The sequence below is a fragment of the Artemia franciscana genome, chromosome 19 (assembly GCF_032884065.1).
Source record: "Artemia franciscana chromosome 19, ASM3288406v1, whole genome shotgun sequence".
Taxonomy (NCBI): Eukaryota; Metazoa; Arthropoda; class Branchiopoda; order Anostraca; family Artemiidae; genus Artemia; species Artemia franciscana.
Genome location: NC_088881.1, coordinates 32,800,573 through 32,817,113, shown reverse-complemented (window position 1 = coordinate 32,817,113; position 16,541 = coordinate 32,800,573). Strand labels below are relative to the sequence as shown.

Below are 16,541 nucleotides of genomic sequence, written 5' to 3'. Positions count from 1 at the left end.
CTCCCTGAACTATTTAAGGTCCAAAAAAAATATATAAATAAATATATGTGCACAGTATCATGTATTTTAAAAATAATAATTAATATGTTACTGTTTTTAATATCTTTATTTTCGTAATTTAAGACAAAGGAGAACAAAAAGAGAATAATGTCAAGAAAGAGTAAAAAATACAAAGTAAAAACAACCAAAGAACAACAACAACTACTGCTACTAACAATTCACCGAAGCACCAAACCACATGAGGCCATCAGAGCTGCCCACGCTCTTCCTACAGCCCAATCTATTCAAAGATTCCTTCTTTACACCCTCTCAAGAACTTCCAATTTCCTTTGAATTCTATTTTGCTACCACTTACCATCCTATTTGAGGACGACCTGATTTTCGTTCGGTTATAGATGGATGGCCAAAAACCGTGACCCTTGGTGTAGTTAGTAATATGTAATCCTTCATCCGTTAAATCTGCCCGGGACATCTCCAGAGGCGCCATTTGGACCAAATCTTGGGGTGGGCATAAACTCCATCTTGCCCCCCCCCCCTACTCACTTCGTGTCGCGTAATCATCTAGGAAATGGGCATTTGACAGAACTCGAGAATTTTATTATGTATCTTACCTACTTTCAAAGTTTACAATAATTAATAGCAAATAGCGTAATTACCCCAAGGGTCGTCAAGTAATTACGCTCTTTGGTTAATAAGCGTGCAGTAATTTCAAATCAATTGGACAGAATGGATTACGTTGGACATAATGGATCATTATGGCCGGCAAAGGGCCCTTTGTGGTGGAAGCTTGGGCCCCCTGGAAAATCCGGGGTGGGCATTTGCCCACCCCTGACCCCCCCCCCCCAAATGGCACCTCTGGATATCTCAGCCTTTTTCTCATAAAAGTCCTAGAAAGTGAAATAGAACCATATTTTTCCATTATATCACATATTTATTCCATAGTCAGTCAATCACATATATATCACATATTTATTCCATAGTCAGTCAAATGAGTACCCAAAACCATCCGTAAAGAGCTTCTTTTAAAATAAAAAAAGGCATCAACCAAAACCACCTCCATCCTCAGAAGCACCCACCAGAACAGCACTAGACCCCTGTCATTATTGTGAATTCAACATTCTGATCTTGGTTCCCAGATTTATCTTCCTATTCTTCCAAGCTTTGTTCAACCGTGAAACAACACCCTGGACCTTCACTATTCTACTTTTAGCATCTACACTACCCATCTTTAGTAATAATACTATCCAGGTATGTGAAGCTCCACTTGATTGATATTCTTTTTACCCAGCATCATCTCTTCAATTTCATTTATTTCTAGTATGAAAAACTTAGTCTTCTTAAAATTAATTTTAAAGCCAAACTCGAACCTGAACACTTAAAACATCCAAAATCCTTTATTTTGTAAACATTTTCATCTGGAATACTCAAATTTATCAGCATAATCAGATTATAAAAGAAACGATAAACTAAGAACAGAGATGAAATAAAAAAAAAATTACGAAAATTAATAGAGGAGATGGAATTGAAGAAAAAGAATTACTTAAAAAGAAGTGGCTGTTTTGTTAAAGACAGGTCAACTTGTAAACATGTGATCTATCAATTTTCTCAAAAGAGAAATGAAAGATTTCACCAAAAGCTGACCTTTTTTCCATAAAGAATGCATAAAGGTGAACTAAGGTGAGCTTCAGTAAAACACCACAGATGAGAATAGCTTACCTCCAAGAAATATTGCCGGGTATTTGAAATGTCAGGTCTCTTCGAATAAGGACATCGATGCAATCTTATTTTTCGCTTGTGGGCTACTAATATGGGTGGGTGTAGCACGGAATTAAAGTTTGTTAAAATAAATACTGAATTTGTACATATATATATATATATATATATATATATATATATATATATATATATATATATATATATATATATATATATATATATATATATATATATATATATATATATATATATATATATATATATATATATATATCCTCAAATGTCTAGGTTTTCAATCAAATTCCAATGAATGACAAAACAATAGACAGTTTTTAAGCTAAGTCATTAAAATCTTAGGTTATAGATCAACAACAAAAATCAAGTGCAATATTTATAACCTAACCAACGTAAAACGAATCTATTTTTTATGCCAGTTCTCCAAACTAATTCATGAAAATTTTTTTTTAGTTTTAGAGCCATTCCATTTGTTAGTTTTATCATTCGCCAGGATTTGGTAATAAATCTAGGAATTTGATGAAATGACTGATCTTATTTTCTTATTTATGAACCTAATGGGCAAAATTTTTATGCTACTCAATCTCATCTTTTTTTACTTTTAATTTTGATGATGATGATAATTATTTTTATAACAATTGGAAACTTATTTATTGGAAACTATTTGGTGGAACCAAAGACAAAAAACAAACAGACAATACGCTGGTATTTTAGATAAGGGGTATACGGCTCCCATGTTTTATTATTTATTGATTTATTTTTTTCCCTGAGGCACTTCATATGGAAGGGATGGTCGGATAAACTTCAAAGGGGGCTTAATCGATTGGAAATTGGAAGTTATAATGCTCTTTTTAAGAGTCAAAAGTGATTGGAGGGCAACTAGATTAATTCAAATATCACATAACAATCACTCCCGGTTCGGGAAACCCCCAACGGCCCGGGGCAGGTTTTGTAAGTTATGCCCTGAGGTATATAAGGTTTGTATACAAGGGATGCTCGTATAAACTTCAGAGGGGGCTTATTTGACTGGAAGTTGAAAATTCTTGTTCCATTTTAAAGAGTCAAAAGAGATAGAAGGACAACTAGACCCCCACGCCCTTTTCCTCCTAACCCATCCTATAAAAATTATCAGATAGCTATTTTGTTAAAATAATGTCATCATCAGATAATAAAAACTCTGGGGTCAATACAAACCCCCAGAGTCTAGAGACAAGTGTTTTAAGTATGCACGGGGGTATATAAGGTTTTTATGCAAGGAGAGGTAGTATAAACTTCAGAAGTGGCTCATTTGATTACAAATTGAAAGTTCTAGTTACCTTTTTATGAGTCAAAAGGGATCGGAGGGCATCCTCCCCCCACCCCCACAAACATGGACCCTCTTTTCCCCAAATACATCCGATCAAAATTTTGAGATTGTCAGTTTGTTTGAAATAGTCCAACGATCAGATAACAAAACTTCTGGGTCAACATACCCCCCCCCCTGCCCCGAGCCCGGTGGAAAGATTGTAACTTATGCCCTAGGAGCTTATACTGTTTTTAGAGGAGAAGTAGTCGTAAAAACCTCGGAGGAGACTTAAATGATTAGAAGTTGAAAGTTCTAGTTACCTTTTATGAGTCAAAAGGGATTCGAGGGTATCCTACCCCCTCTCCCCCCAAACACGGGCCCTCTTTTCCTCAAATCCATCCGATCAAAATTTTGAGATTGTCAGTTTGTTTGGAATAGTCCAACGATCAGATAATAAAACTTCGGGGTCACAATCCCCCCCCCCCAGGATGCCCGGGGGAATGATTGTAACTTATGCTCTAGGAGAATACTGTTTTACAGGAAAAGTAGTCGTAAAAACCTCGGAGGGACTTGAATGATTAGAAATTGCAATTCCTAATTCCCTTTTTAAGAGTCAAAAGCAATCCAATGGCAACTAGCCTCTCCCTCCCCCCAACCTCCTTTTCCCCAACTGCGTCCGATTAGATTGTTTATATAGTTAATTCCTGGTCTTTTTCAAAATAGACCAAAGTTCACACAGCAAAGACTCCAGGGATAACACAGGCCACCAGAACCTGGGGGTAAGTGCTGTAAATTGTACCCCGGAGGCATATAAGGTTTTCATGGAAGGGATCGTAGCATAATCTTTGAGGGGGCTTATTCAATTCTAAACTGGAATTTCAAATTCAGTTTTTAAGAGTAAAAAGGGACCGGAGGGCAACTGGTCCCCCCCAAGGCCCCTTTCTCGCCAAACCCATCTGATTAAAATTGTGAGATAGCCATTTTCTTCAAAACAGTTTAAAGATCAAATAGCAAAAACTCAGGGGTGAATACAAGCCCACACAGCCCGGGGAAGTGTTGTAGTTTGTACCCTGGGGGCGAATAAGTTTCTATGTAAGGGGTAGTCGTATAAACACCAGAGGTGGATCATTTCATTAGAAATTGAAATTTCTATTTATCTTTCTAAGAGTCATCAAAAGTGATCAGCCAGCATATACACCCCAGTCCTCTTTTCCTCAAATGCATCTGATAAAATCTTGAGCAGCTAATGCCCTTTACACTTATAAGCGACGATTGTTACATTATGGGCTCCTTGGTTATATTTTAACAGTGGTGAATCAACGTAGTGTAGTTTCAAACTGAAGAGGTGCAAGTTCATTTACTTCTTAATAAAGTGAAGAGCTGCTTGAAGAAAATAATGTTAATTTTCATCAAAATAGATGTTTTAGCTTGCTCTAGCCTAATTAGTATAGACGTTACAAGTTCCACTGTCATAGCAGAGAAACAGTTCTTTCTACTGAACCTCATTAACTGAGCCCTTTGTGAAATGTGCCATTTCGTCTCTCATGAATGTGCATAGATTTGTCCCAGATATATTCTGGGTCATACTTGGTAAACCTCTATCAAAGGCAAAAAAATGAAAGAAAATGGAGGTTGAATAGAATTAATAATCAAAGCTCATTGAGCCTAAGCATTTGCTTTTATAATTAAATAATATGAAAAAAACTTCGTTTTCTTAAAGAGTTAAAGAGGCTGCGTCCCAAAGTCGAACCTTAAAACGTACAGGAATTAGGAGAGGCAGTTGGGGGGCTGCCGCCCCCCAAACCCCCCGCTTTTAAAGACTCTTTTGTACAGGTTTTTTGTTGTACCCCCCCCCCCGCTCTTGGCTTCAGAAAGGCCCTCTTTTAATTAACAAAACAAAAAACCTGTACAAAAGAGTCTTTAAAAGCGGGGAGTTTGGGGGGCGGAAGCCCCCCAACTGCCTCTCCTACAAATCCACGTTTTTCTACATTCCATGGTGGATGTAATTTAATAATTCCTGTACTCCTCGTACAGGAATTAGGACTGCCTCTCCTAATTCCTGTACGTTTTAAGGTTCGACTTTGGGACGCAGCCTCCTTAACTCTTTAAGAAAACGAAGTTTTTTTCATATTTTGTGAAAAAAAACTACCCGATAAGGGACTTGAACCCTTAACCTTAGGATTAAAAGTCCCACGCTCTACCGACTGAGCTAACCGGGCATGTTTGAAGTCGAAATACCTGCATGTGTATAAATATAACTTTTAAGAATTTCAAAAATTAACATGGGCTCTTATGGGGATGTCGGCTGTGACCTGTAGGCGTGGCGAAAAAAAAAAAGAATATGAACATTAAGTGGCTATGCGTGGTTTCTGGAAAACAGGGAAGGAGTTATCGTATCGAGCTGAAATTTCGCGGATAAGCTCCTAGGCCCTAGGGGACCTTAACTTTTGAATTTCAGCCCGATCGGACAACGTTAAAGGGGGGCTGGGGTTGGTGGGTCGAAACTTTTGGCCAGATTTTCCCCATGAAGGAAAAGTCGAAGGGGGATGAAATTTGGAAGGTTTCTTAGTTGGAGCTCGGGCTACGAAATGCACCCCTCCCCATCCCTCTGCGACCACTGGAACCGAAGATCACTTAACATTGTCGCGGTTCGCCTCTTTAAAAAATCATATTTTCCTATTTTTCCCTTAGGTTCAAAAGTTAGTATAAGATTTTCCTTTCCATTCACGAAGAAGCTGAAAAATCGTATATTACTTTCAAGTCATTAAATACATGAAGAAGTAGGAAAGACATAAACATAAGTCATGCCCTATTTCGCGTCCATTTTTAATCTTCCGTGTGTTCTTCCGTGAAAAAGAAAGTACGTCTGGGTTATGATTAAAGAATTCTTGATTTAGATCTTCATTAATCAATTTTGTTCTTTAAATACAAAAGGACAAGAAAGATTTAAGATATTTTTTGTAGAAAGTCATAATTGTATGATATTTTGTTATCTTGATATCCCTGATATTTTGTTATTTTAATATACCTCTGTTTAAAAGCCGAAACAGATTTTTTGGCCAAAAGGAAATTATAAAATCCAGGAATAATAATTCTCCGAAGGTTTCACTTGAATGTTTAGCAAATCTTTTTTACATGGGATTTTTGTTCCAATTCACTTTTGAGCAGTAGTAGAGCTAGTGGATAGTTATTGGTAAGAAACAAATTCCTTTGCTTTCACTCTGTAAAATAAAGAAATTTAGGGGGTGAAAATGGCTTCCAGGTAAGGCAATATATTTTTTTGATGGAGTATAGAAGTTTTCAAGCACAGAACATTCAAAAACATAAAATCTTATATCCCCCACAAGGCTACATGGCAGTAAATGTATGTGATAATAGAAAAATAAAACACAAAAGAGGAAAATAAAAATTTTGGGCTGACGCAGATGAGTTGATTGTAATACTCTGTAGTACATGGAAATACATGCTAAGAATTAGGATTCTAATTGATGCAAAAGGCAAAACTTTTGTGAATTCCATCATTTTGGTGCTTTGGTATATAATAGCCTTAAATCCACTGTAGGTAAGTACATTAAAAAAAAAAAAAAAAAAAAAACACAATTTTCTGTTGGTCTTTAAAGTCTAAGAATCTGTAAATGTACACATAAAATAGAAACTGTAAGTAGTTCTGTGAATAAAATTCGTATCAATGTGGCAGTTTAAAATCTTTTGCAATGAAAAATGCTTCTCTTTGTTCTAAAGACTAGTAGCATATATAAATTCACCTAAATATGTAAATCCCAATAGCAAGCATAGTCACTTAAAACACGGTATAAACATGCATCGATATAATAAAAATGCATAGTTATTAGAACTACTTTACAAATATGGTCCTATTCGGTAAACTGTTATGCTTCAGGCAATTGGCGTTTTGATGATACATTCTAATAGACAGTTATGATTTTTTTGCTGTGTTCAGTTTCAGTGGCAACGCTGATCCCACTGTACATGATTAGTTAGAGCCAAATCTCGAGGTCAGCTTTTAATCTAACCTCAATTTAAGAGCTCTTCAAAAATTGTATCGAGAGCTTATGTCGTTCCAAATTCTTCAAATTTAGCATGATATTATTCTGTCTTAATGTTTATATCTACAATAATTTTCTCAAAAAAAGAAAATATTTTTACAAAAATATGTCTGAATGGAGATCATAAAATCTACGTTATTTAAGATCTTCCTTATCTCTGAAATCTTTATTAATAAAAATATATTAAAAACTTTTACGAGAAATTTCATATTAATCAAATAAATATGCAGAAAATTTTTACTGCTAATGGAAGTTTTTTTATCTGGTTTGACGCTTGCTGTCTAGGGCAGCGGTTCTCAAACTTTTGGTAAGGCCAACAAAAAAATTAATCAATCCTTTAACCTTGTTTTAGCTATAGTTTACTTAGTATCGGTAACTGAGAAAAGGCTCCTCAATTGTCTTGCGGGTAAAAAGGAGTACAGTGTCAAAATAAGTTTGATAACCACTGGTTTAGGGAATAGCCTCTCGTATATCGATTTTTATTTGTCACTGCAGCTGTTAAAATGTGTTCACGTTACACACGTAGAAATAGTTGGTACAAGGGGAAGGGACAAACGTACATTTAAGGATTTAGGATGGCAATTCATTTTTCTTTTATTTCGAAAATTGTTATGTCACGGTGTATGCAAGAATTATTGGAAAAACTAACTCAAACAAACTAACTTTTAATATTTCAAACATCTTGGGAGTCTTGACAAACTAAAACATTTCTTAAAACAATTCTAGGTGTTTAACCCTCCCCCCCCCCGGAAAATACCCCTCCGTAGAAAATACCCGCTATGGAAAATACCCCACCACGGAAAATGCCCATCGCCGAAAATACCCCCAGGAAATACCCCTCAGAAAACAACCCACCCCAAAAATATGTCGCCTCCCTCATAAATACCCCCCCCCGTGTAAAATATCCCACGAAAAATATATCCTCGTTGAATGGAAACAATTTCCAAAAATTTACTCACAAGTGAAAATCCCCCCAGACAATACTCCGCGAAAAATGTCTGTATGTTTCCCAACAACAAATGTTATCTGTAAACTTCTGAACTTTCAGTTTCTCAGTTCACCGTTCGAAGTCTACCTATTCGATAAAAACTTTATATACACCCGGGGTATAAGTCACAACCCTTCTTCTGGGCTTTTAGGGGGTTATGTCGAACCCGAAGTTTTGTGATCTGATCCTTGGACTATTTCAAACAAACTTGTTATCTCAAAATTTTGATTGGATGCATTTGGGGAAAAGAGGTGTGTGGGGGGAGAGAAGGAATATATGCCTTCTGATTACTTTTGACTCTTAAAAATATAACTAGAACTCTCAACTTTCCATCAATTGAGCCGCCTCTGAAGCTTATACGATCACCTCTTATATAAAAATCTTACATTCCCCCGGGCTCTGACGGGTTGTTTCGACCCCAGAGTTTTTGTTATCTGATGTTTGAACTATTTTTAACAAAATGGCTATCTCAATATTTTTATCGGATACATTAACGGAAAAGGGGAGTGGGGGGCTAGTTGCTATCCGATCACTCTTGACTCTTGCAAAGGGCACTAGAATTCCTGATTTCCAGTCAAATGAGCCCCGTCCAAAGTTTATACGACCACACCTTCCATGCGAGGCGTTTCTAGAAAAAAATATTGAAATTTTGGAGCCGCTTGGCATTTTCTTGTAAATAGTCATGTGCTTTCTATGGAAAGTGTGGAGTTGAGAATTTGAAAAGGGCTCATTCGACGGAAAATAGAAGGTTCCACTGCACTTTTTTTAAATCGGAAAAAATTGTAGGATAACCAGTTCTCTTTATTTTCCATTCGATATCCCGTAAGTTTCTATGGTATTGGATCAGAATTTGGAATATCCATTTTGTTTAGAATAATCAAAACTCCTACTAAGAACTTCTCGAAGATCGACTTGACCTCAAGCCCTCAGGGGCAACGTAAGCTATAAAGTACATTAAAAGATTTTATGTGTTTGCGATCTTTAAAAGTCTGGCATCCGCAATATCTTGGCAATACCTTGGAAGATTGAGTTGAAACTTTCAGGGAGTATAAGGGAGCCTAGTGGGCCTTAAATATTGAATTGGGGAGATAGGTCAGAACTAAATCGAAAGATATCATTTGTATCCAGGTTTTCAACATAGTGCTTCTACAATATGTCAGGGATAGCGTATTGTTGGAATTGAAAGCTTTCAGGAAGTGTGTGGAGGGGGGAGGTAATTTCGAATTTGTTTGACTCCAATTAGAGCAATTATTTGCACTAAGCCCTATGGGACCTGGAATTAATCCATGGTGACAAAGCATGATAAGTCAAAAGACATTACGTGTTGCCAGGCGATCAAAACAGTGTATCTGTAATTTCTTAGGAACAAGTTGGAGGATCGAGATGAAACTTTCAGACTGTTGGGAGGTAAGGGAGCCTAAGACTTGACTTTTTTAGAAAGAGACGAGGGGAGGGAGCTGCACACTTTTTGTCTCCCATCCTCTCAAACGCTTTCATACTATTGACTTTAGTGAAATCTTTAGAACGTTTGAGTGGGTGGTAAACAAACAGTTATTTGTGTTTTTCTTTGTTTTAAATTTAACTTATTATATTACTTTATTTCTACTCGATTTAGGTTTTAAATTTTCTTTGAAACTTTTCTTTTCTTACTTTTGGCCTCCTACTTTTCTTTGAAGAATTTTTGTTTGAAATTGTTTTTTTTTTTTAATTAATCAAATAAATAAATATGCGACAGGAAAAAAACCAACTAAATGCTGGCATTCACCCCTACGAAATTCAACCGAAAAAAACTACCCAATAATATATTTGTCCACCTGTCAGGTATGTACAGAGAAGGTAATAATAAAACTTAATGTTACTTAATAATTTGAATAAGAGGTGTTCAAAAATCCGGGAGAGGGGATGCCTTCACCTGCGTCACCTTAATTGTTCAGCAGTTTTTCTTGAACTGGAATCTAAATTTCTATTTATCCCCAATTCTAGTCCGATTTTTTACTAAAGAGGAATCTGGCCACCAACTGGTATTTATAAAAGCAGACTCAATTTTCTGGTTGACGGGAAACTCAAAAGAAGTTAAAACAGAGAACGAAGAACTAAGATAAACGTTTACTTTGTTCCAGTTAGAAACCTGAAATTTTGGCAGAACTGCTTTAAAGCCTATTAAATAGTTTTGGTTACAATGGGTTATCACACGTGGGCTGTATTAGTATTACACGGCTTCTGGACATTTGTTATTTTACGTTTTTCTAAATATTCAAAATCCACACTACTCTCTAGCATCATCTTTTATTTCAACGAAATGAAGTTTTTGTCAAAAATTGCATTGTACTTTGATGGTACCAAAACAAATCACGAGCTGATTTGTTTTGTAACGAACTGCAGGAAGGAGCGACCTGTCTCAATAGTAACCAAAACTCTAAAAAGCGGAAGTTTGATAGCGATATATACATCAAAGGAATCAAATTCTTATGCTCATTTTAAATATATAAGTTTTATCAAGTTTAGTCTTACCCATCAAAAAATACGAGCCTGAGAAAATCTGCCTTATTTTCGAAAAAACTGGGTATCAGCCCCCTAAGTCAAAGAATCATAATGAAAATCCTACCATCAGATTTAGCCTATCAGAAAACTCCACTGTATACGTTTCAAGCTCCTATATGCAAAAATGTGGAATTTTTATTGTCAAAGAATTGGGACAAAATTTGAACTTTAGTGTAAAGAGCGAGGTATTGACGAGGAGGCGAACCCCTCATATGCATAATAAAAATATATAAATATAGAAGTTCGATAAGTAAGTTAATTTACAAGTTACTAATATTAATTACTAATAAAAACGTTCTTAAATAAAATCTAAAGCTCCAGTGGCTTTTTTAAGTAACCAGAAAATGGGAAGGCAATTAGGCCCCCTCCCCAGACCCTTTTATAAGCATCGTTGGATCAAAACTTTCGATAAAATTTTGTTTTAATTATTCAGGTACGGTGAACCAAAATCACAACTTACTTTAATTCAAAAACATTCCTAAAATAAATAAAAAAACAAGTTTTTTTTAACTGAAAGTAAGGAGCGATGATAGAATTTAAAGCGAACAGAAATATTTCGTATATGAAAGGGGCTGTCCCCTCCTCAACGCCCCACTCTTTACGCTAAAGTTTGACTCTTTCTAGCAACTCTACTTTTTAAAGCAATAAAAAAGACTTTACCGTAAAGAGTGGGGCGTTGAGGAGAGGACAGCCCCTTTTATATACGGACTAGTTTCCAAGTTTTAGTATTTCTCCTTAGCCTACTTTCAGTTAAAAAAAATTATTCCATTCATAAAAATACGTAGATATGACTAGTAGCTTTTAAATGAGTCTCAACGACTTTCTAGCCTTGGTAAGAAAAAAATCTTTTATACTTTCCTTACCATACCTGTTTAACCCTACGTAACTGACTATCTTTCATGCCAGATTAACTGCTACCTCTCTTTTTAGGTCTTCCACGTTTGCCAATATAACAGAATGGAGTCATTTTTGTGTCCTCTTGGAACAATTTTTGACCAAGAACTGCAGCAATGTGGATGGTGGTACGAAGTGAAGTGCAAATATTAACTACAGCTAATAGTGAAAATAAGGACCCGTTCCAGTGGGCAATTATCATTAATGGTCTTTAAATAATTCCTCGAACCTACGGTAGAACAGTGGATTTATGCTCATCTTGGAAACACGAGGTCCAGAGATCAACCCCTTAAGTCGCAAGGCTGAGCAACAGGCCTCCTGCTTGTCTTTGTAAATAAGAACCAATAACTGAAACGTCTATTCAACGCCTTATGCATCAGCAATGTCTCTGGAAGATCCTTATCCTTAATTTATTTTTTAGTATATTACTCATTAGCTTCATCATAAGATTACGGATAAGTAATAAGCATTTTTATACCCTGAGTAACTAAAAGGGGCGATCATCTTAGATCATTTAGGACTTGCAATGTAAAGGATGGATAACATTTTAGTTACTTATAGTTTGAACCGAAATTAATGCCAAATTATACACATATGCAGAGCAAAATTCTTTTTGTTTCTTTATTTCTAAAATTAAGAAATTAAATAATTTCATAATTTATATAATTAAGACATTAAATAATTTCATAATTTATAGAATTAAGAAATAATTAATTAAGAATATAATGTAATTAAGAATATAATTAAGAATAAAAAATTAAGAACTAAAGTAATTTCCAAAATGTTTCTTAATTCCTATAAAGGGGACCAAAATTCTTTTTGTTTCTTAATTTCTTAGCACTTCTTATCCAAAGAATCAAATAAAATGTGTCTTTATTATTGGAATTCCCTAAAAAAACGATGGGAATGAGCCTTGAATAGCTACTTATGTATGATTACCTATCATAGCTAGTATTACACCATATATATCTTATGCTCCGGTTGAAAAGACAACTAACAAACCCATTGGTGCCTGTAATACCTTGTCAAAGATTATTTATAGCACAATATATACAATTTATAATATGACTTATTAAGTAAAATATGCATGATCAATTTATCAAATCTGTTGTCCAATATCCAATTTGGGTCTGAAGGTAATTAGAGATTTCCCCAAAATGTGCTATATATCTTTATCCCAAATGCAAAGATGTTTATACTTTTATGCTTTAAACATAAAAAATTGACCTATCGTATCTTGAAGGCCAAATGAAAGCCTTCCTTGAACAAAAAACATTTCATTAAAAACAACTTAAAACGCATTTTCAGTTTTTTATCTCCCATGTAAGATTTATATTTAAAGAATTATAATAAGATTTATATGGTGAACTACCACGTCTTGAATTACCGTTCATATAGTGGATTACCTTTTAACCGAAAATTACTTCTAGAATTACTACAGCCGTTCTTACCAAGATGATAACTTTTACGAGCCTCTGTTTAAGGTTTTTTATATAGTAGTATATCGTTTTTTTTTAGTTTATGTGGTTTTGGGCAACTAGCTTAAACACTTTTAAAGTAGAAGTCACATAAAAATAAAAAATAAATCCCCTGTGGAACCATCTCCTGTTTGAAACCCAAGATGACAACCTTCCTTGAACAAACAACTATTCCATTAACAACTGAAAAAACGTATTTTCAGTTTTCTTTCCCTCAAGTAAGATTGATACGGTGAATTATTGAATTACCTTTTACATGGTGAGTTGCTTTTATATGATGAATTACCACGTCTTGAATGGTCATTGTTAGGTTGTTAAGCTATCGAAATCAATCAACAACCATAATTAGGAAAAAAAATAACTAATTAAATTTAACTAATTTTAGCCAAAATTAGTTTGCTAATTTTGTTGCTAATTTTAGCAACACTTTTTGTCCATAAAAATTCCAACATTTATAATCTTTTGACTCCCAAAGCGGACTGTACCTTCAAAGGAAAACTTCACTTTCTTAAATTCCATACTGCTACATGTTTCTAGCTTATCTTTTGCTGATTTTTTGCACATGCCTTTTGTTAAATTTGCTTTCCCCTACTACCAAAACCTTATAACTGCATTCACAGGTCTTTTCTCCAAGATATTGAATTCAAGAGTTTTCCTAACTTTTTAAATTATATTTTCGTTCCCTCAAATTCATCTTGACAAATTCAAATCATTTGATTTCCTTTTACGTGTCCTTAGTACTTTCAGACGTCACAACTGTAGAAGTTGTTACTAGTGCTTAACTAGCCGATTGGTGGTAAGCGTGCAAGACTTTCAAGCCTGTGTCTGAAGGATCAGGAGTTCAAGTCCTGATGTCACTGATTACTTGGTTTGGAATAGGGGTTAGTGGCGTGGATCTCTAAATTTCAGCCAGGACCGACTGGAAAAATCTGGAGAAGGCAGAAAAAAATAGTATGCGAAAGCATTGGACGGCTGTTCCCCAGCAGTACCGCGTCACTTACCTTTTATAAGGCTATTGATAAGAATACCATTTTCACTGGAGATACGCCTTTCCAGAAATCTTTATCTGAAATATAATAGTGTAAATGTTACACAAACTGCATGGCCGCTTTTGGGTTTATTGTTAGTTTGTTTATTTGTTACGAATGATGAAATATATATTGGTAAAAACAAAACGTTCTTTGCTTAAAACTTGGCTTTATTAAATTGGAATAAATAAAAGTTCAAATAGGAATAAATCCTTTTAATAGACAGTGATAATTTACAAGAAAATACTGGATATTTAGGTCACATATGCAGTGACTGTCATCAACATAAATACTCTACTGATTATATTCAGTGAAATACAGTGAAATTATCACTGTCTATTAAAATGATTTATTCCTATCTAAACTTTTATTTATGGTCATGGAAAGGTTTTGTGGTCTTCGAAATTATCGAAGTTAAATGGGAATAAAATTTTCTGCTGCTTTAAAAATAAAACTTTATACCAAAAATTCCTATATTTATTGGCTATTGAATTGGTCTTCTTCAAAGCAAATATGTTCACTAATTTATGTTTTACCAATATGACAGACCGATAGACTTCCAAAATGTTTTTGAATATTTTAATTTTGAATACTTCAATATTTGAATATTTTGTTTTTGAATAATTGAGTATCGAATAGCATAGCACCATCATTTGCTTAAAGTCAAAAAAACTTGTTTTTTTAGTTTACTAATGACGGGATTGAACGAGAAGCTTGAGGCAATATCCCTTAGGAATTAAAGCAGTTTCCTACCTGTCAATAAATTTTGGTGCCCATAAAATCGATGCATAGTTAAATCGAATATTTGTATAGTCCCTTTTCAATTTAACTGTGTTGAAACGATATACTTGCAATGTAAGAAAACAGCATGTAGAACAAGTATTTAGTGCAAATTTTTTTGCAGACAGTTAGTGTAAATTTTTATTTAAATCCATAAGTGTATGGAATTACCTTTAAAGTAATTTGTTGATATTTTCCACCAAGATAAATAAAGAATTTTAACTTAGTGGGTTAGTCCTACTCTTCCAAAGCTGAGTCAGGTTCTTAAGAATTCTGTTTAAATTTTCCCATGTAATTTGGTTAAAAAAAAATTTTGGTTTTCGAATTTTGGTTTCAATTGAATACGTTACTGTATACTTTTATAACAAAGTAAAGGCACTGATCGTTAAGTGCTATTTATAATTTGTTTTATGAAACCAGGGCATTAAATATAATATTTGATTCTATTTTTGTGTTTGTTTGTAGAATTGACCCTAGAATTGACAAAAGATTATTTAATTGTATATAGTGTATATTTTTGTGCAATATTTTTAGAAAAATAGATAATATGTTTAGTGTGAGTCTACTTTTTTTTAAGATGGAATATGAATTAGGACAGACTAGTTTCAATTAAGAAATACAGTGGTTTTTGTCTTTAAGGAAGGTCAGTAGGCTGTGATGAGATTTTTTTTAACTTCTTTTTTGTGTGTAAAAAACAATAAATTAATTTTCGTGTTATTATTTATTAACTGATTTTTAGTTGAAAGGTGATTAGGATATACAACCACCCACAGGACTTTTGTTTTTTATGTAGCTATTAATTTTTTTTTTTATATATATAATGTAACTGTGTTCTATGTAATGTATCTGAATTAGAAATCGTCAGTAGAAAAAACAAAATAAGGGAAACCAAAGTGTCACTCCCATAACACAACTACTTCAGATAATCGTAAGGGCTGCCTCTTTGGGATTATTAAGCCCTCTTAAATTTATAACACATAAAGCTTTCTGAAAAAGAATTTGCATTTCCAGCAGTGTGTTTTTATCTGTCTCGCAAGTTTCTATGACCAAGTCTTCAATAGAAAGTGTTTTAAGGAAAAATGGGACGTGTTTGGCTCTTTTCCAAGGTAGTACTAGGGAACTGACTTTGCTTTTAGAAGCAAATTTGAAATTCTTCCTCGAAGTATAGGAGGAAACAATATGTTTCCTATGCATACCTTTGTTCAATGAAAAGGCTATAGTGATATCTATATTTTGTATTCAGTTTATATCTCTGGAGCTAGACAATCATTCTGTTTAAATCACTCGTGGTAACAAACTGTAAGTAAGAGGGAATAGTCACAAAATGAAGTCCCTTCAGAAAGGACTTCCCACTGCAGTATTTCTGTGGGGAGGAAGGTTTCCACAAGAAACTCTAGAGGTAAGTGTTTATACGATGTATGGGGGAGGGTGATAATTTACAGGCATGATTATAAAAACGGTCAGAAATTAATTTATAATAAAAAAAATTCAACTGAAAGTAAGGAGCAGTGTTATAACTTAAACTAAACAGAGAAATTTCCATATATGAGGGAAACTGCCACTCTCTCAACCCTTGTTCTTGACACTAAAGGTTCACTTTTTGTCCCAGTTCTTTAAAAACGACTCTTCAAGCACAAGGGTCATTAAATTTGAATAAGAAGTATTTTTAAAGAACTTTAGGTCTTTAGTGCAAGGAGCGAGGAAGGCGAGGTTTCTCTCATATAATTTCTGTTTGTTTTGAGTTTGAATGCT

General features: G+C 34.4%; 1 protein-coding gene across 1 annotated transcript in view; it reads left to right on the top strand.

Moving 5' to 3' along the window:
• Positions 1 to 15,506, top strand: part of LOC136039584 (adhesive plaque matrix protein-like) — a 29,449-nt gene extending 13,943 nt beyond the window's left edge. The window contains exon 3 of the mRNA XM_065723440.1: positions 11,540 to 15,506. Coding sequence (XP_065579512.1) covers positions 11,540 to 11,656 — 117 coding nt within the window. The 3' untranslated portion in view covers positions 11,657 to 15,506. The remainder of the gene's footprint in view (positions 1 to 11,539) is intronic.
• Positions 15,507 to 16,541: the final 1,035 nt, after the last annotated feature.